General features: G+C 31.4%; 4 protein-coding genes across 4 annotated transcripts; 2 read left to right on the forward strand and 2 right to left on the reverse strand.

Moving 5' to 3' along the window:
• Positions 1–10,841: 10,841 nt before the first annotated feature.
• LOC119605406 (cytochrome c oxidase assembly protein COX16 homolog, mitochondrial) lies at positions 10,842–11,416 on the forward strand. Its single transcript, XM_037958499.1, has 2 exons — positions 10,842–11,061; positions 11,121–11,416. Exons 1-2 carry the CDS (start codon positions 10,934–10,936, stop codon positions 11,305–11,307), a joined length of 315 nt encoding a protein of 104 aa, XP_037814427.1. The 5' UTR covers positions 10,842–10,933; the 3' UTR covers positions 11,308–11,416.
• Positions 11,417–12,307: 891 nt separating this feature from the next.
• LOC119605401 (nuA4 complex subunit EAF3 homolog) lies at positions 12,308–15,092 on the forward strand. The gene is made up of 4 exons (XM_037958494.1): positions 12,308–12,541; positions 12,652–12,769; positions 12,831–12,943; positions 13,811–15,092. The coding sequence occupies exons 1-4, from the start codon at positions 12,514–12,516 to the stop codon at positions 14,860–14,862; spliced, it is 1,311 nt and encodes a 436-aa protein (XP_037814422.1). The 5' UTR covers positions 12,308–12,513; the 3' UTR covers positions 14,863–15,092.
• A 586-nt stretch (positions 15,093–15,678) lies between these two features.
• Positions 15,679–16,685, reverse strand: LOC119605402 (18S rRNA aminocarboxypropyltransferase). Its single transcript, XM_037958495.1, has one exon. It carries the CDS (start codon positions 16,549–16,551, stop codon positions 15,736–15,738), a length of 816 nt encoding a protein of 271 aa, XP_037814423.1. The 5' UTR covers positions 16,552–16,685; the 3' UTR covers positions 15,679–15,735.
• Positions 16,686–16,767: 82 nt separating this feature from the next.
• On the reverse strand, positions 16,768–17,804 carry LOC119605403 (probable phosphomevalonate kinase). The gene is made up of 3 exons (XM_037958496.1): positions 17,473–17,804; positions 17,219–17,415; positions 16,768–17,158 (listed from the first exon to the last, which is right to left on the reverse strand). The coding sequence occupies exons 1-3, from the start codon at positions 17,556–17,558 to the stop codon at positions 16,884–16,886; spliced, it is 558 nt and encodes a 185-aa protein (XP_037814424.1). The 5' UTR covers positions 17,559–17,804; the 3' UTR covers positions 16,768–16,883.
• Between the last annotated feature and the right edge of the window lie 2,493 nt (positions 17,805–20,297).

Consider the following 20,297-nt stretch of genomic DNA (forward strand, 5'->3'; position numbering starts at 1 on the left):
TATGCTATGTTACTATACCGAGGGTCATTGTGCGAAGAAACAGCAAGTGTTGGGTTTAATTTAGTTAAATTGTTAATAACTATGATGAAAATGTTTTTCCAGGCGGGGTTTGTTTTCGTTTAATACCCAAAAGTGTTTATTGAAATCTAGATTTGGCATATTTGTGAGATCTAGAAGATTAAAAAATGTAAGTAATGGTGTTAATTATTTATTTATTTGTCTGTAAAGAACGTCTTTCTTTTCAAGAAAGAGGAGTCATCATGATGGTCTCCTGGAACAATGCCCACAAGAGAGTGGCAATTGTATACCTCCCTAGTCAGCTAGGCGGGTGGTGGTCGGTCGGCTAGTGGTGACATGGTATAGAGGCAATGGACATACTTATTATTATACCATTGATCTCAGCAGAATCACTAACATACACCCATAATAGAGCGCGATGTCTGTCTGGTGTGCCTTTCAGTGAAGCTCTTGTTGTCTCCAAACACTATGGTGGCCGAATATTTACAAGAAACAATTGTTAAGCCGCCTTTTATACAAATTTATAGCTTTGTAGAGAATGTCTTCACGTACCTAGAGGATATAACCTGGCTAGGTATGTAGATGTTGTTTGGGCAAAATATTGGTACTAACCATTGTAGGCAGGATGTTAGTCTCCCCCCAAATGTATCCAATAAGACGGGATTTTTGGAAATTCGATTTTTTTGGGGGTTAAAAAAGGGTAAAAACGTAAATTCGGTAAATAAGCTAATGGGGTGTTATTTGGAACACCGGTACCAAGTGATATTTTTTGGAAGTTTTTCATTCTCCAACAGGTACTTTTTGAGTTTTCTATGATATTGAAATCGAAACATGAAATTAATAATTAAGGGACTTTTCGGAACTTTTTGGTTCTACAAAGGTACTTTTTGAGTTTTCTATAAAATTTAACCTAGAAACATGAAATTAAGCAAGTAGAGTCCGGAGTAAATGAGAATCTATAAAATGGGACTTATTGGTAATTTATCGTACATCGGCTGGTACTTTTTTGACTTAGAACTTAGAAACATGTAATTAAGCACTTGAGAATCTATAAATATGGACTTTTTGGTACTTTTTCGTTCTTCAAAAGGAACTTTTTGAATTTTCTATAATAAGAAACATGAAAGCGTTTAGAGCCCCGATTAAGTGAGAACCTGGTTCTTCAAAAGGTACATTTTAAGTTTTTGTATAATAATGAACCTAGAAACGTGAAATTAAGCATGTAGAGCCCGGATTAAGTGAGGTCCTATAAAAGGGGACTTTTTGGTACTTTTTCGTTCTTCAAAAAGTACTTTTTGAGTTTTTTATTAAATTGAACATATAAACATGAAATTATCTATAAAATGGCACTTTTTCGTTCTTTGACTGGTACTTTTTAGCTTGCTACAAACTTTGAACCTCGAAACATGAAATTAAGCACTTAGAGCCTGGAGTAAATGAGAATCTATAAAAGATGAACTTCGACTGGTACTTTTTGAGTTTTACATAAAATTAAACATAGAAACATAAAAATAAATATGTAGAGCCCGGAGTAATCTATAAAAAGGGACTTTTTAGTACTTTTTCGTTCTTCGACTGGTACTTTTTGAATTTTTTATAATATTGAACCTAGAAACATGAAATTAAGAATATACAGCCCGGATTAAGTGATGACATATAAAAGGTACTTTTTCGTTCTTCGACTGGTACTTTTTGAATTTTTTATAATATTGAACCTATAGACATGAAATTAAATCTGTAGGGCATGAAGCAAGTTAGAACATATAAAACGCGACTTTTTGGTGCTTTTTCGTTCTTCAACTGGTACTATTTGAATTTTCTATTATAACGAGCCTAAAAACATAAAATTAAGCAATCAGGGACTTGAGTGAATGCAAATTTAAACTGGAGTATTTCTGGTAATTTTTCGTTCTTTAACTGGTACTTTTTGAATTTTCTAAAATATTGAATATATAAACATAAAATTAAACACGCAGTATCCTAATTGATCGAAAATTTATCTCGTACGTAGAAACGTTAAAATTGATTTTAACGTTTTCTACGTACTTAATAATCTATATATATAAAATTCTAACGTTACTGACTGACTGACTGACTGACTGACTGACTGACTGACTGACTGATTCACTGACTGATTCATCATCGCACAGCCTAAACGGTTGAAGCTAAAGAGCTGAAATTTGGACAGGAGGTTGGTCTCCCGCCAAATAGATCCACTAAGACGGGATTTTTGGAAATTCGAATGTTTAGGGGGTAAAAAAGGGTAAAAACGGGTAAATTCGGTAACCTTATATCTCCTAAACTAGAAAAGATACAAAAACAGTTTAAAGCTTATCGCCGTTCATTTAAAAAATAAACGGACAGGTGTCTGGTACTTTTTTAAAATTCGGCCCCTTTAGGGAATAAACGGGTAAAAACTGTATTTTGGTACTTTTTTCGCACCCCATGTATCTTTTAAACCAGTGCACATTCAAAAAATATTTTTGACTCCTTCATAACTTAACGAAAAAATAAAAATATAAATTTAGTACTTTTTGGATATTCGGACGTTTAAGGGGTTAAAATTTTACCTATTTTTGGTACTTTTTTCATAAAACATTGTTTTTGGTTTATTAACTTATACATATGAATACATAATAAGGGGCTCCCACTACGATGTTGCAACTTTTTGGAATAGAATTTTTATTTCGTTAATGGGGAGGAAAAAAGTACCAAAAGGGGTAAAAATGGGAAATTTGATTTTATTCAACCACAATGATCGAATTTAGATAAAATTTTTAAATTTAAAAACACTACATATCCTAATGGGGTGTTATTTGGAACCCCGGTACCAAGTGATATTTTTTGGTACTTTTCATTCTCCAACTGGTCCTTTTTGAGTTTTCTATGATATTGAAATAGAAACATGAAATTAATAATAAAGGGACTTTTCGCTACTTTTTCGTTCTACACAGGTACTTTTTTGAGTTTTCTTTAAAATTAAAGCTAGAAACATGAAATTAAGCATGTAGAGCTCGGAGTAAATGAGAATCTATAAAATGGGACTTTTTGGTACTTTTTCGTTCTTCAAAAGGTACTTTTTGAATTTTCTATAATATTGAACCTAGAAACATGTAATTAAACATGTAGAGACCGGAGTAAATGAGAATCTATAAAAGGGGACTTTTTGGTACTTTTTCGTCCTTCGACTGGTACTTTTTGAGTTTTCTATAAAATTTAACCTAGAAACATGAAATTAAGCATGTAGAGCCCGGAGTAAATGAGAATCTATAAAAGGGGACTATTTGGTACTTTTTCGTCCTTCGACTGGTACTTTTTGAGTTTTCTATAAAATTTAACCTAGAAACATGAAATTAAGCATGCGGAGGCCTTAGTTAATGAGAATCTATAAAAGGGGAATTTTTGGTACTTTTTCGTCCTTCCACTGGTACTTTTTGAGTTTTCTATAAAATTTAACCTAGAAACATAAAATTAAGCATGTAGAGCCCTAAGTAAATGAGAATCTATAAAAGGGGACTATTTGGTACTTTTTCGTCTTTCGACTGGTACTTTTTGAGTTTTCTATAAAATTTAACCTAGAAACATGAAATTAAGCATGTAGAGCCCTTAGTAAATGAGAATCTATAAAAGGGGACTTTTTGGTACTTTTTCGTCCTTCTACTGGTACTTTTTGAGTTTTCTATAAAATTTAACCTAGAAACATGAAATTAAGCATGTAGAGCACTTAGTAAATGAGAATCTATAAAAGGGGACTTTTTGGTACTTTTTCGTCCTTCGACTGGTACTTTTTGAGTTTTCTATAAAATTTAACCTAGAAACATGAAATTAAGCATGTAGAGCCCTTAGTAAATGAGAATCTATAAAAGGGGACTTTTTGGTACTTTTTCGTCTTTCGACTGATACTTTTTGAGTTTTCTATAAAATTTAACCTAGAAACATGAAATTAAGCATGTAGAGCCCGGAGTAAATGAGAATCTATAAAAGGGGACTTTTTGGAACTTTTTCGCCTTTCGACTGGTACTTTTTGAGTTTTCTATAAAATTTAACCTAGAAACATGAATTTAAGCATGTAGAGCCCAGAGTAAATGAGAATCTATAATAGGGGACTTTTTGGTACTTTTTCGTCCTTCGACTGGTACTTTTTGAGTTTTCTATAAAATTTAACCTAGAAACATGAAATTAAGCATGTAGAGCCCTTAGTAAATGAGAATCTATAAAAGGGGACCTTTTTGGTACTTTTTCGTCTTTCGACTGATACTTTTTGAGTTTTCTATAAAATTTAACCTAGAAACATGAAATTAAGCATGTAGCCCGGAGTAAATGAGAATCTATAAAAGGGGACTTTTTGGAACATTTTCGTCTTTCGACTGGTACTTTTTGAGTTTTCTATAAAATTTAACCTAGAAACATGAATTTAAGCATGTAGAGTCCAGAGTAAATGAGAATCTATAATAAGGGACTTTTTGGTACTTTTTCGTCCTTCGACTGGTACTTTTTGAGTTTTCTATAAAATTTAATCTACAAACATGAAATTAAGCATGTAGAGCCCAGAGTAAATGAGAATCTATAATAGGGGACTTTTTGGTACTTTTTCGTCCTTCGACTGGTACTTTTTGAGTTTTCTATAAAATTTAACCTAGAAACATGAAATTAAGCATGTAGAGCCCAGAGTAAATGAGAATCTATAAAAGGGGACTTTTTGGTACTTTTTCGTCTTTCGACTGGTACTTTTTGAGTTTTCTATAAAATTTAACCTAGAAACATAAAATTAAGCATGTAGAGCCCGGAGTAAATGAGAATCTATAAAAGGGGACTTTTTGGAACTTTTTCGTCTTTCGACTGGTACTTTTTGAGTTTTCTATAAAATTTAACCTAGAAACATGAATTTAAGCATGTAGAGCCCAGAGTAAATGAGAATCTATAATAGGGGACTTTTTGGTACTTTTTCGTCCTTCGACTTGTACTTTTTTGAGTTTTCTATAAAATTTAACCTAGAAACATGAAATTAAGCATGTAGAGCCCAGAGTAAATGAGAATCTATAATAGGGGACTTTTTGGTACTTTTTCGTCCTTCGACTGGTACTTTTTGAGTTTTCTATAAAATTTAACCTAAAAACATGAAATTAAGCATGTAGAGCCCGGAGTAAATGAGAATCTATAAAAGGGACTTTTTGGTACTTTTTCGTCCTTCGACTGGTACTTTTTGAGTTTTCTATAAAATTTAACCTAGAAACATGAAATTAAGCATGCGGAGGCCTTAGTTAATGAGAATCTATAAAAGGGGACTTTTTGGTACTTTTTCGTCCTTCGACTGGTACTTTTTGAGTTTTCTATAAAATTTAACCTAGAAACATAAAATTAAGCATGTAGAGCCCTTAGTAAATGAGAATCTATAAAAGGGGACTATTTGGTACTTTTTCGTCTTTCTTCTGGTACTTTTTGAGTTTTCTATAAAATTTAACCTAGAAACATGAAATTAAGCATGTAGAGCCCTTAGTAAATGAGAATCTATAAAAGGGGACTTTTTGGTACTTTTTCGTCTTTCGACTGATACTTTGTGAGTTTTCTATAAAATTTAACCTAGAAACATGAAATTAAGCATGTAGAGCCCGGAGTAAATGAGAATCTATAAAAGGGGACTTTTTGGAACTTTTTCGTCTTTCGACTGGTACTTTTTGAGTTTTCTATAAAATTTAACCTAGAAACATGAAATTAAGCATGTAGAGCCCTTAGTAAATGAGAATCTATAAAAGGGGACTTTTTGGTACTTTTTCATCCTTCGACTGGTACTTTTTGAGTTTTCTATAAAATTTAACCTAGAAATATGAAATTAAGCATGTAGAGCCCTTAGTAAATGAGAATCTATAAAAGGGGACTTTTTGGTACTTTTTCGTCTTTCGACCGATACTTTTTGAGTTTTCTATAAAATTTAACCTAGAAACATGAAATTAAGCATGTAGCCCGGAGTAAATGAGAATCTATAAAAGGGGACTTTTTGGAACATTTTCGTCTTTCGACTGGTACTTTTTGAGTTTTCTATAAAATTTAACCTAGAAACATGAATTTAAGCATGTAGAGCCCGGAGTAAATGAGTATCTATAATAGGGGACTTTTTGGTACTTTTTCGTCCTTCGACTGGTACTTTTTGAGTTTTCTATAAAATTTAACCTACAAACATGAAATTAAGCATGTAGAGCCCAGAGTAAATGAGAATCTATAATAGGGGACTTTTTTGTACTTTTTCGTCCTTCGACTGGTACTTTTTGAGTTTTCTATAAAATTTAACCTAGAAACATGAAATTAAGCATGTAGAGCCCTTAGTAAATGAGAATCTATAAAAGGGGACTTTTTCGTCTTTCGACTGGTACTTTTTGAGTTTTCTATAAAATTTAACCTAGAAACATAAAATTAAGCATGTAGAGCCCTTAGTAAATGAGAATCTATAAAAGGGGACTTTTTGATACTTTTTCGTCCTTCCACTGGTACTTTTTGAGTTTTCTATAAAAATTAACCTAGAAATATGAAATTAAGCATGTAGAGCCCTTAGTAAATGAGAATCTATAAAAGGGGACTTTTTGGTACTTTTTCATCCTTCAACTGGTACTTTTTGAGTTTTCTATAAAATTTAACCTAGAAACATGAAATTAAGCATGTAGAGCCCTTAGTAAATGAGAATCTATAAAAGGGGACTTTTTGGAACTTTTTCGTCTTTCGACTGGTACTTTTTGAGTTTTCTATAAAATTTAACCTAGAAACATGAATTTAAGCATGTAGAGCCCAGAGTGAATGAGAATCTATAATAGGGGACTTTTTGGTACTTTTTCGTCCTTCGACTGGTACTTTTTGAGTTTTCTATCAAATTAAACCTAGAAACATGAAATTAAGCATGCAGAGCCCTTAGTTAATGGGAATATATAAGGGGACTTTTTGGTACTTTTTCGTTCTTCGACTGGTACTTTTTGATTTTTCTATAAAATTTAACCTAGAAACATGAAATTAAGCATGCAGAGCCCTTAGTTAATGGGAATATATAAGGGGACTTTTTGATACTTTTTCGTCTTTCGACTGATACTTTGTGAGTTTTCTATAAAATTTAACCTAGAAACATGAAATTAAGCATGTAGAGCCCGGAGTAAATGAGAATCTATAAAAGGGGACTTTTTGGAACTTTTTCGTCTTTCGACTGGTACTTTTTGAGTTTTCTATAAAATTTAACCTAGAAACATGAAATTAAGCATGTAGAGCCCGGAGTAAATGAGAATCTATAAAAGGGGACTTTTTGGAACTTTTTCGTCTTTCGACTGGTACTTTTTGAGTTTTCTATAAAATTTAACCTAGAAACATGAAATTAAGCATGTAGAGCCCTTAGTAAATGAGAATCTATAAAAGGGGACTTTTTGGTACTTTTTCATCCTTCGACTGGTACTTTTTGAGTTTTCTATAAAATTTAACCTAGAAATATGAAATTAAGCATGTAGAGCCCTTAGTAAATGAGAATCTATAAAAGGGGACTTTTTGGTACTTTTTCGTCTTTCGACCGATACTTTTTGAGTTTTCTATAAAATTTAACCTAGAAACATGAAATTAAGCATGTAGCCCGTAGTAAATGAGAATCTATAAAAGGGGACTTTTTGGAACATTTTCGTCTTTCGACTGGTACTTTTTGAGTTTTCTATAAAATTTAACCTAGAAACATGAATTTAAGCATGTAGAGCCCGGAGTAAATGAGTATCTATAATAGGGGACTTTTTGGTACTTTTTCGTCCTTCGACTGGTACTTTTTGAGTTTTCTATAAAATTTAACCTACAAACATGAAATTAAGCATGTAGAGCCCAGAGTAAATGAGAATCTATAATAGGGGACTTTTTTGTACTTTTTCGTCCTTCGACTGGTACTTTTTGAGTTTTCTATAAAATTTAACCTAGAAACATGAAATTAAGCATGTAGAGCCCTTAGTAAATGAGAATCTATAAAAGGGGACTTTTTCGTCTTTCGACTGGTACTTTTTGAGTTTTCTATAAAATTTAACCTAGAAACATAAAATTAAGCATGTAGAGCCCTTAGTAAATGAGAATCTATAAAAGGGGACTTTTTGATACTTTTTCGTCCTTCCACTGGTACTTTTTGAGTTTTCTATAAAAATTAACCTAGAAATATGAAATTAAGCATGTAGAGCCCTTAGTAAATGAGAATCTATAAAAGGGGACTTTTTGGTACTTTTTCATCCTTCAACTGGTACTTTTTGAGTTTTCTATAAAATTTAACCTAGAAACATGAAATTAAGCATGTAGAGCCCTTAGTAAATGAGAATCTATAAAAGGGGACTTTTTGGAACTTTTTCGTCTTTCGACTGGTACTTTTTGAGTTTTCTATAAAATTTAACCTAGAAACATGAATTTAAGCATGTAGAGCCCAGAGTGAATGAGAATCTATAATAGGGGACTTTTTGGTACTTTTTCGTCCTTCGACTGGTACTTTTTGAGTTTTCTATCAAATTAAACCTAGAAACATGAAATTAAGCATGCAGAGCCCTTAGTTAATGGGAATATATAAGGGGACTTTTTGGTACTTTTTCGTTCTTCAACTGGTACTTTTTGATTTTTCTATAAAATTTAACCTAGAAACATGAAATTAAGCATGCAGAGCCCTTAGTTAATGGGAATATATAAGGGGACTTTTTGATACTTTTTCGTTCTTCGACTGGAACTTTTTGATTTTTCTATAAAATTGAACCTAGAAACATGAAATTAAGCATATAGAGCCCGGAGTAAATTGGAAACTATAAAAGAGGACCTTTTTGGTACTTTTTTGTTCTTCGATTGGTACTTTTTGATTTTTCTATAAAATTGAACATAGAAACATGAAATTAAGCATGTAGAGCCCGGAGTAAATAAGAATCTATAAAAGGAGACTTTTTTGTACTTTTTCATTCTTCGACTGGTACTTTTTTCAGTTTTTTATAAAATTTAACCTAGAAACATAAAATTAAGCATGTAGAGCCTGGAGTAAATTAGAATCTATAAAAGGGGACTTTTTGGTACTTTATCGTACTTCGACTGGTACTTTTTGAGTTTTCCATAAAATTAAACCTAGAAACATGAAATTAAGCATGCAGAGGCCTTAGTTAATGAGAATCTATAAAAGTGAACTTTTTGGCACTTTTTCGTCCTTCGATTGGTATTTTTTGAGTTTTCTATAAAATTCAACCTAAAAACATGAAATTAAGCATATAGAGCACGGCGTAAATGAGAATCTATAAAAGTGGACTTTTAAGTACTTAAAATTGAGTACACATATACAATCATCATTTCTTCAAATTAGGGAATTACCAATATTTAAAAATTTGTAATCTTTGTAATACATATTATTTTTTCCTTGCTAAATGAAGAGCCAACATATTTCTCATTCTATAAAAACCCTCGCTAACAAAGTAGCGGGTAATAAGCTAGTACCATAATAAAACAATTTTTGTTGGAACGAAAATATGTAATGTAAATATGTATATGAAATCTTCTTCAGAAAATGACTTAAACGCACATAAATGGCTTTCAAATGTCGATGTCGAAGAAAAAACATTTTTAGGAACCGAAACCTACATTTATGAAAAATAAAATTTTGAGGATCGGTCCTCCAATATAACCCTCTTACAGAAAATCAGTTTATAGCTAATACATCATTCCAAAAGTTATCATTATGATAGATTTATGGTAGAATTAAAAAAAATACTTTAAATTATAGAGAACTTTGTCCATAATTGACCCAATTCCACATTTAAGTCTCTAATCCGAAAATCACGGTGACGTTCTTATTAATCTAATGATCAAAGTCCATATATATATGTATATGACCACTTCCGAAGTTTGCTTTTTTACGACAAATGATTTGCCGAATATAACACTTCTCCTTACTTATTTTAATCATAAAGAAATTACCGCTAAAATAGGAATACTCTGCCTTTAGAGTTGCGAGTTTTCATACACTCTAATAATGTTTTCAAAGTGAAACCTTTGGAATATTTTTCAATCTCTTTGTGATCCCTTTAAATGATGTTGTTCTGGAAGAACTTTAACATCCATGTAAACATTTTGGCTAATAAACTGGGGGACTACCAATGAGGGGAGCGGAACCTCCCATATAAATTAAATACAAAAATTCGTTTATCTGGGAAACTAATATAACTAAATTCTTCAAATTTTGCACGAAGAACTTTAATATTCATCTGAACATTTTGGAGAAAAAAGGGCGGACTTTCATCTGGGGGGCTTGGAGCTCCCATATGAATTAAATAGAGAAATTCGTATATCTGAGAAACTATTAGAGCTAGAATCTTCAAATTTTACTGAAGAACATTTAGAGAAATTGCAATAATTTGCGTGGAATCTCCCATATGCAACAAATTGTATATCTGGAAAACCATTGTAGTTAGAATCATCAAAATCGTTAACTGGATTTCTTATTTATATTGCTTTTAGGGTAGCACAGCACAAGTAAATAAACAAATAAAATATCTTTGTTTTTACGTTTTATATGGAGGATAGGGTTAAATATCGGCAGATCCTCGTAAAACTTGGAGAAAGGATTTGTTTTTAATTTTTAAGAATTTTTTTATTCACCCCTGCATAATTTCTCACACAACTTTTGAGCTTGATCTGTTTTGTTGCTATAAACAATATATTTGCTTCCAAAATCCCACTTTCTGATCTCTCTGATTCCGTTTTTATTTAAAATCGTTGAAAATTTAAAAACTAAACGTTGTTGAAAACTTAGCCGGCTTACAGTCGATTTTAAGCCGCCGCCGACATATTTAGTGTCAGTCGCCGCCGCCGTTAATATTTGTCGGAGCAGGGCTCTGACAGCTGGCTGCCCTCTGGGTTTATGTAAACACAACATTAAACTTAATTAAAAAATAAAAATATGGAAAAAATGTCGTTTGCACAAAAATTTAATAAATTAAAACGTAATAAGAATTTTAAATATGGTATACCATTTTTAATACTTATGGTTGGCGGATCCTTTGGTCTGCAAGAATTCAGTCGCATCAGGTTTGTTTCACAAATTTCCGTAAAGTGTCGAAACGTTTAATAATCTCTCCTTCCCATAGATATCAGTTTTCTAAACAACAAACCGTAACGCCTGATGAAATGGAAGAACTTGGTATTCCTATGAAAAAACCTGAAGAGGTCACCATAGATAAGATTTATGAAAAAGTGAAAACTTTAAATTTAGATGACTGGGAAAATAAAAGAGGACCCAGGCCATGGGAGGAAAATTTCAATACCAACAAGTAGTAATCAGTCATATAAGTTTATTATAGTTTTATTTTAGTTAAACTTAATGTTAACGTTATGAAAAAATGATAACTTTATATTGTAAATAAATTTATTTAGATAAAAGAAATTTCTATATTAGTTTTTATTAATTTTTAGTAGAACTCATGGTATAACTTTTTTGATAGTTAATCGAAGTGATCACAGATATTGATTTTATCGATTTATTGATCGAAGGTTTTTGTTATTTTCTCAATTAGGCTTCTATTCAGTAGTTTATTATTATTATTATTATTTTATTTATTCGATTAATCGAATAAAATTTGGTCGATTATTTGAAAGTCGATTTTTAAAATTACGAACAGGCATTCATGTTTTTTTTTATCTGGCAATATGTCTAATTACTTTCGTTTAATAATTTAACGAAGCTACACAACAGAGATCGAGCAGACTAAGCCTAGCCGCCCAAGCAATTTTAAAGCCGCCGACGCCTAAAATATTTCTTATTTATAATTAATGGAATTTTACAATACATATTTTTTAAAATTTAAGCAGGTTTTCTTTTTTCCAAAATTAAGAAAAGTTCTGCTGCGCTTACGAAGAAAAAACTTTTTTATCATTGAGCTTTTTTATAAAAATTAATAAAAAATAAAAATCAATGTATAAAACGATATAACACTTTACAAGGATACCATTGATATAGTTCTTATGGCCAAATCATGTTTCTTAAGTATGATTTTTTCCGTCAAAATTTTTCTATAATCGTAACTTGCGATTCCTGTAAGATATAAAATATGATTTTAGCTATTAAAATACCAAATTATTAAAATATACTAGGCAGCAGAAAAATTTTCATATATAAATGCTGATTATATATATGACAATTTTCAAAATACCTATTTTTTAACACTTGGATTTCGCCATTATTTAAAATCGTTGAAAAATTTTACATCTGCTGAAAACTTAGTCGGCTTGCCGCCTTCGAAATTTTTAGTGTTATACGCCAACGACGTTAATGTTTGTCGACGCAGGCATCTGCTACACACAGCTGTGTGATTTTAACGAATGCAACAACAACTATACAAGAATAACACAAAATCCAAAGAAAAAGTTTGTGTTTATTTACAAAATTTGTCAAAAACAAAAAATATACAAATTAATTGAGGAAATTCACACTTTTCTTTAACGAAATTATAAAAAGCCGCCAAAATAACGTCGACAACAGAAATGCAACCCAAATATAAATTCGCCGAAGGTAAGAAAGTGCGCCATTATTGTGGAAGCGTTTTGCCCAGAAAAATGTTGGCCACCTAGAGCAGAATTCTGCCTAAACATTCAGAAATAATTTTAAATTGTTTATTACAGGCGAAAAAGTATTATGTTTCCATGGTCCGCTGATCTATGAGGCGAAAGCATTAAAAAGTACCACCACCAAGGATAAACAATTGAAATATTTTGTACACTATGCCGGTTGGAATAAAAAGTGAGTATGGCAGTTAGCCGTAGAGATACTTATTAAAATGCTAATATTTTTGTCTTTACAGTTGGGATGAATGGGTACCGGAACATCGAGTTTTGAAATATAATGAAACTAATTTGCAGCGACAAAAGGAATTGCAAAAGGAACACGATGCCAAAAAGGAGAAAAATAAGAAAGGTAAGTGTTTTTGTATGAGTGTTTATGTGGCAAATGACTGAGCTACTTATAATTTTTTTGATTTACTTTGGAAAAGATCGAATAGTTTAGAATTTTAGTTATTTTCTTGGCCGTTAATTAGGGGAACTGAAGTCAAGTAGTTTTCCTCGTAAAATGTACAATTCATACAAAATATAAGTGATCCGAAAAGTTTTCGATTGGGCGTCAGTATAAGATAGTACTGCTAATTAACAGATTTTTGCTTTATCCTCGATTGGACGTCAATTTAAACTACAGATTAAATCTGTAACCATTGATTGCTTCAGGAACGGTAAAATTACAAAATTTTCTGAGTATTAGATATATAGATTTTATCGCAAACTTTGTCCTGTTTTCGATTTATCTAGGAAAACATTTGAAGGTCGTAATTCATAAAAATATTGTTTAAAAGTAATAACCATTTATAATGTTTAAAAACATCAAGTAAAAGTGAAACGTATTGAACAAAATCCTGCAAAGAACAGATAATTTCTAGATAAATGGTGTAAATGGAAAAGTATTATGAGTCTCTTTAGTAATAATGGGTCAGGGTAGAATAGAATTAGAGTAATCATCGATGTGATATCGAATGAAGTGGGAGGTAAGAGGGAAAACGGTTTTGGTTGTCTCCTAATAGTATTTAGAAAGTTAAACACATCTGAAGAAATCGCCATGGGGTTATTGGAAACCTCCGAAGAAAGACACAAAATTTTACAAATAGAAAAACGTACATTACATTAACAAATCGACTACTATATCCAACTAATGAAGGACCAACACATCTAAGAATAACTCGCCAATCAGAAAAAAAAACATAATAATAATGTAAAAACCGCATAAAACTTCTAGGTACTCCCAAAGGCAAAAAAGGAGATACAATGGCGGCAGCTCCTAAAGAAAGTGGGGCGGTTAGTAGTGGTGGTAGTGAGTCAAGAGCATCTACGCCTTCAAAAGAATTAAATACGTCAGCAAGTGCTGCAGCAGCTACAGGTGCGGCCACTGCTACTGGTGGTGGCCGAGGAAATCGTTCTAAACAGAATGCTACACCCGTGCATTCCACAGAAACGAAGAAAGATAACACAGCTAAGGAGGATACAACAACAAAAGACGATAAAGATGAACCAGCCACTAAAAAGAAACGAGGAACTTCCACATCAACCAATCCCGATAAGACAGCTAACACAACAACAGTAGAGGCAAAATCTTCTAACACAAGTAGCACAGCAGCCACTAACGTGACTACAAACACAACAGCAACAACTGCTGCTACTACTACAGCCACAACAACAGTAAGTGCTGCAAATTCAGCTTCAGCTGCTTCCACACCTTCATCTGTAAATCGTTTGGATTCGTGTGTTGAAAGCGAGGAAACATTTTTGGCTAAAATAGAGGTAAAAATTAAAATACCCGATGAACTGAAACAATGTTTAGCCGATGATTGGGATGCCATAACGCGTCAGCACAAACTTTTAGATATACCTGCTAAGATAACAGTACAAGATATAGTTGATCAGTATATAAATTTGAAAAAGTCAGCCAAATCTTCGAATGCATGTAAAGAGCTGGCTATATCAGATGTATTAAATGGTGTTATAGAATATTTCAATGTTATGTTGGGCTCACAACTTCTCTACAAGTTTGAACGTCCTCAATATGCCGAGATTTTGCAACAATATCCAGATACTCCGCTGTCGAAACTATATGGTTCTTTTCATTTGCTGCGTTTATTCGTTAAACTTGGCTCAATGTTGGGCTATTCAGCCTTGGATGAGAAATCAATGCAAATGCTGTTAGTGCATTTGCATGATTTTCTCAAGTTTATGGTTAAAAACAGTGCTACATTCTTTAGCATGTCCAGTTTTGTTAATGTTACACCGGAATATCATCGTCATACTCAATGATTTTAATTGATTTTATTTCTCATTAATTCACTTACGTTTTTATTATTCAAACGCTTTATTATTTACACATAGTTTTTTTCTTTTTCTAGTGTTTTCATTATTTCGAAGTTTATTTTAAGAGTTTTCTTTTTTAAAAAGAATGAAGGATGTTGGTATTGTTTTTATCTTCTTTTTTTTTGAAATCTAATAATTACAAATAATTTTCTCATAATAAAAAATTTAGCTATCAATTATTAGTTTTATAAAAAAAAGAATACAATTTATTACACATAAGTTTATTTTCTTCTTATAGTAGAACATTTAAAAAGAATAACTAACAGTAAACGTACATAGTTTTTTAATGAAACAACATTTTCAACAATCTTGTAAATGGTAATAAAAATTTTAGTATTCATTTAAATTAGTGATCATCATTTTTGTTAACCGAAATCGTGAACATGGAAGTAAGTGTACGAAACATTGCTGGAACTTGTTTTGATGTCAAACTTATTTAGAAGATCATGAGCAGTTGATGACCACGTATTTGAATAGTTGATATCAATCATTCACAAGAAACCTTTTACCGTTATTTCTGGATATCAATTTAACAAGTCAAGTCGCCAAAAACATTCATCCACAGATAGGAACGAAAAGAGTTTTTAAAACTCGTCTTTCCGCATTTCTTTGATGGAAATTGTCCTTGGAAATTGTTCTGCTGTCTCTCAAAATTTTGGGGTAAGCTATAATTTACTTACATTGTATGTACATATGTATTTTAATTTCAATTTTATTGAGAAGAAAAAGTAATTGACCCTATATTTTAAGTTTTTGTGGGAATTTTATTTAAATTTTCTTTATTTGTTTTTAAACACTTACACTAATTATTGTCAACTGTTACGTAGTTTTTTCTTTAGTTTCTACCTCGTCATTTTCCTCCTCTTCCTCACTACTGCTGCTGGTGGGATAGAATTCACTGTAATCCTTAGGTTTATTTCTTGCACCCTGTTCCTCTTCCAGATAGGAATTTTGAACTTGTAAGATTTCCTCACTTGACTTACAGGCCGCATAACGTTCCAACAATGTCTCATTTAGTTCCAAAAATGAATGACCCCATGAAAATTTACCCATATACCATTTAGCTTCCTCACGAAAGCCGCATATAAATAGGGTAGCAGCAATTGCCTCTACACAACTTAGTTTACAGGGTTTGCCATAGTTAATGGGATTGGCTGCGACCAAAAATGGCAACAAACGTGGATGAGGGCTACGCATTCTAGAAAATGGTGTCTCATCCAATTTAGCCCAAGAACAATCCACAACCGCTACACCAGAATTAGCCACGATATCTTTATCCACTGGACTGACACAACTAACACCGACTGGAGTTAATACTAGGCCGGCAAATTTTTGTCCCAAACGTAAGTTCTCTATAAGGCCTAATCTTGATAGTTTGCGACCTGAACACTTTTTAGGATCACAGTGATTTAGATCCCACATGGCTATTGGGAAATCTGGCGCTTTGCCGTGACCCTCAATTTCCACAGATGAGGAACTTTCTGAACCAGAACTATCCTCTGTGTCGGAAGCTAACTCACATTCTCTCTGGGCAAATGAACGTTCGCAGTTACGATTCGATTTTACATTACGATAGGGACCATGTCCACCACCACCTCCTCCACGCCTACCCTTTCCACGATTGCGGGAACTCATTGAAACAGCTTAGTGTTTTCGTTTTTATATTTAAGTTGACAATAATTAGAAATTGTTTACAATAAAATATCACTCGTGTTTTAACGCAACATCTGGTTTGTGGTATAAATAGAGTGGCCAGATTGTTGTTTAAAAACTAATATAATTATTGGACAATCTGGCATAGAAATTATTATTCGTTTACAATCTAGTTGTTAATAATTCTTTCGCATGAAGTCTTTTTTAAAGTTGCATTTATCAGAAGTTGTCCAAAATATATTTACTTTCGCTTATTACTACTTCTTTTTACACAAATTCATCAATTAACTAACTAAAAAAAACGGTTAAGCATATTAAAAATCAAATTTATTTACAATCAAATCAATAACTTGATCGCCGTCCAATTGATTATTGTTTTCAATAACTAAATCCCACAAATCGTAATCATCCAAACCGCATTCCGACTCTATATCATCGATGCCGACTGTATAAATCCAACCTCTTTCGGCTCGTATAATTTCGGGGCAAGTTAAACGTATAGTTAGAATTTTATTGCCATAATGTTGGCGGAAATATTTTATATCATTTTTACGTCTTATATCGCTAACAATGATGATTTCGGCTTGAGCTAAATTAAAAAACATTAACTTTATTAAACACCTTCAGTAATTTTTTTTAATAAACTTACCTTTTTCCATGGCCACCTTACAAAAATAACCATATTCTCTAGCTCTAACCGCATCACTCCATGTTATCATATCTTTACGATATTTTTCCTTTAAAGGACCATCACTTAATAGTTCCTTCAAGTCGAGATTCATTTTACGTGCCCATTCTGATTTTATAGGTTCAGAAATTCTTATAATTTGACTGCGTTCACCTAAGCTTTAAAATATTAACAAAATATTATGAAATCTTTATAACACAACTTCATCATCTTACCGCTTTTGTAATTTCTCTGATAAATAGTCTTTGCCACATTTTCTTTTGCCGCTTATCAAAACAACTCGTTTTATATTATTGGCCATGTCTCCCGGAACTTTCACTTATTCTATCGCAGTGATGATGTGTGCTTAGTCGTTATGTTGTTAGTAGTTATGTAGTCCTAAGCTATTTTCGTACTAAATACATCAATTTTTCTTTAAACAAAAACAATTTTGTTTTGTATTCGTATAATTTACATAGTTTTTATTAAAAATAAATTTATTTGCATTTGAATGGGGTTATATTTTCGTATGCAAATTGTAAATAAAAAAAAAACAAAATCTGTGGTGAAAATGAATGTGTAACGTGTCTGTTTTTAGAAAATGACAATTGGTTTATTAGTGTTGTCACATTTTGGAATACTCGTGGTTACTCAAGGGTGCAACGCCCATTATTGTAAATTCACCATTTTTTCCAAATATTCATATGTATGTTTTTCAATAATGCTCGTGCAAAATTTGATAATTTCAGCTCGAACGCTTTCCCTGATATGTATACGAACATTAGTAGTTAAGCTTCCACGGCCCTTATTTCTTATCCGCCAATTTATTACACAAATGTTAACAAACTTGTTCACGAAAAAGTTCAAATGGATATCAACGTTGCTCGTGCAAAAGGATTTTTTGTATTTAATTCATATGGAATGTGCCACGCCCCCAATTTTTGTCTTAAATATTCAAAATAATACTGTTTTATTATCTCAGATATACTAGTTTAATATTTTTTATATGGTACGTGCACCTCCCACCATAGCCAGTCAATCCATTTTGTACCCAAATAATCATAATGAGGATTCTAGCTCTAAAAGTTACCCATATGTACGAATTTTTGTATTTATTTCATATGTGAGTCCCATGCCCCCCATTTCTAGTTCGTCAATTTTTACCACAAAAGTAAATTTTTAAATTAGAACAGCATTCAAAATTTTACTTTTTTTTGATTCCAATTGTACCAAATCTTTATTTTTGGGCAAATTTGTATCAATAGCAAACAAAACCACTTTAAGCAGACTCCCTTAGTCAGTTGATAAATCAAAAATAATCCATGAATTTGTCAATAGTGTAATCAATAAATACGTTAATTTAGTCTATAGACTAGTCAATATACTAGCCCATAGACTAGTCAATAGACAAAAGAAAATACTAGTCTAGAAAATACTAGACAATATACTGGTTTATAGGCTAAACAATCGGTTAGTCTATAGACTTCACAATAGACTGGTCTATAGAATAGCCCATGGACTAATTCACAGACTAGTTAGAGCGGGTTTTTGAGATGGTAATCAAATGCCAATTAATAATCAGATTAGTTAATCTAAAAATAAATTTAATCTTATGTTAATCCCCTTTGATGTTTTTGAGTACAAGATTAAACTTCGCAGTGTTGCCATACAAAACAACAGAAAACTTCACTGTTTGTTATCAAAACAATGCATATTTTATAAAAAAGAAGAAGACAATTGTAAATTTAATATGAAAATTAATGAAAACTTTAATTAAAAACAAAGAAATGTATTTTGAAGTGTCCATAATTTATACTAATCAATAAATAGAACATTTTAATGTTTATATTTATAAAAATTTTATTAATTTTTTTTTGCATCACCTGTTTACACTTTTGCATTTCGTGCTTAAGATTAAACCACCTCCATTGGGCGCTTAAACTTGCAAACAAAATTAACTAATTGAGTACTCAAAAACATCTTTCGAGGATTAATTTTAATTTAATCGCTAATCTTTCACCTAAAGATTGGCCCTTAATATGCTAGACCATAGAAAAGTCATAAGACTAACCCATAGTTTAGCAAAAATGCACTTTAAATACCTTTGAACTTTGTGTTAGAATATTTCAATCAGGAAATCAATTTAAAATTGTAAAAAATAGGTCATTTGTATGCATACTATTGTACTATTAAAGATTGAATTGTACCAAAAAAAAGTAGGTACAATTGTACAATTTTGCCAACCCTAATACACACATATCTTCTTCCTATATTCTAAATCTGAAATATTCGAAGTAATAGTAAACTTTTAAAACAATACAAATATGTTTGCTCTAGTTTCAATTCAAAATAATAAAAATATTTAATTAATGATGCAAAAATTCTAAAACAATACATATTTTTATTATAATGTTAAACAATTTTGTATCTTTTATTTTAGCTTTTTTCAACATTTGATTTCCAAAATTAAATTTATATAAATGTATCTATTCTATACATATTTTAACCAAATTAATTCATCTGTAGATATTTTGTTTGTCTACTTATAAAGTTGCATTAATACCAACGTAAAATTAAAAAAATTTAAGAAAATTATTCAACCCACACAATGACGTAATAAATGAAAAGAACCTAAACTGAAATATTTAAAAATTTCTTTTCTTTTAAAACAAATGATTTTGAAATAAACACAAATCAACACAGATACACACACGCATGCAAAGATATTTTTACGATACAGATTATAAATAAATAACAAATAAATTTACACGATTTCCAAAAAGATAACAAAACAGAATAAGGAAAAATTGTTTAAATTTGAAAATATTGTAAACATTTTCAATAAAGTAATTATACAATTGTTTATTTAAGCTGTGAGGAAAATGGCCTGTAAAGCTTTATAATTTTGTATGAACTGCGCATCTTTTATATTCAGATTTTTTTTTTTTAAATATTTTTTTTTGAAAATGAAATTCCAAAACCTTTAATAAATTGATTCAACTAGGGAACATTTTAGAACTGGGAGAATCCACGTGAAAGCGAACAGCAGTCGGATTAACCA

The sequence above is a fragment of the Lucilia sericata genome, unplaced genomic scaffold (genome assembly GCF_015586225.1).
Source record: "Lucilia sericata isolate MDLA Ls3-8-SP2 unplaced genomic scaffold, ASM1558622v1 Contig000482F_arrow, whole genome shotgun sequence".
NCBI lineage: Eukaryota > Metazoa > Arthropoda > Insecta > Diptera > Calliphoridae > Lucilia > Lucilia sericata.

What these genes read in the sequence shown, in the direction of transcription:
- LOC119605406 (XM_037958499.1), top strand. Translation starts at nt 10,934, where the DNA reads ATGGAAAAAATGTCGTTTGCACAAAAATTTAATAAATTAAAACGTAAT. An exon ending in CAAGAATTCAGTCGCATCAG is followed by an intron (nt 11,062 to 11,120) that starts GTTTGTTTCACA and finishes TCCTTCCCATAG; the next exon opens with ATATCAGTTTTCTAAACAAC.
- LOC119605401 (XM_037958494.1), top strand. Translation starts at nt 12,514, where the DNA reads ATGCAACCCAAATATAAATTCGCCGAAG. An exon ending in CAAATATAAATTCGCCGAAG is followed by an intron (nt 12,542 to 12,651) that starts GTAAGAAAGTGC and finishes TGTTTATTACAG; the next exon opens with GCGAAAAAGTATTATGTTTC. An exon ending in AAAGGAGAAAAATAAGAAAG is followed by an intron (nt 12,944 to 13,810) that starts GTAAGTGTTTTT and finishes TAAAACTTCTAG; the next exon opens with GTACTCCCAAAGGCAAAAAA.
- LOC119605402 (XM_037958495.1), bottom strand. Translation starts at nt 16,551, where the DNA reads ATGAGTTCCCGCAATCGTGGAAAGGGTAGGCGTGGAGGAGGTGGTGGT.
- LOC119605403 (XM_037958496.1), bottom strand. Translation starts at nt 17,558, where the DNA reads ATGGCCAATAATATAAAACGAGTTGTTTTGATAAGCGGCAAAAGAAAA. An exon ending in TCAGAGAAATTACAAAAGCG is followed by an intron (nt 17,416 to 17,472) that starts GTAAGATGATGA and finishes AATATTTTAAAG; the next exon opens with CTTAGGTGAACGCAGTCAAA. An exon ending in TAAGGTGGCCATGGAAAAAG is followed by an intron (nt 17,159 to 17,218) that starts GTAAGTTTATTA and finishes TTTTTAATTTAG; the next exon opens with CTCAAGCCGAAATCATCATT.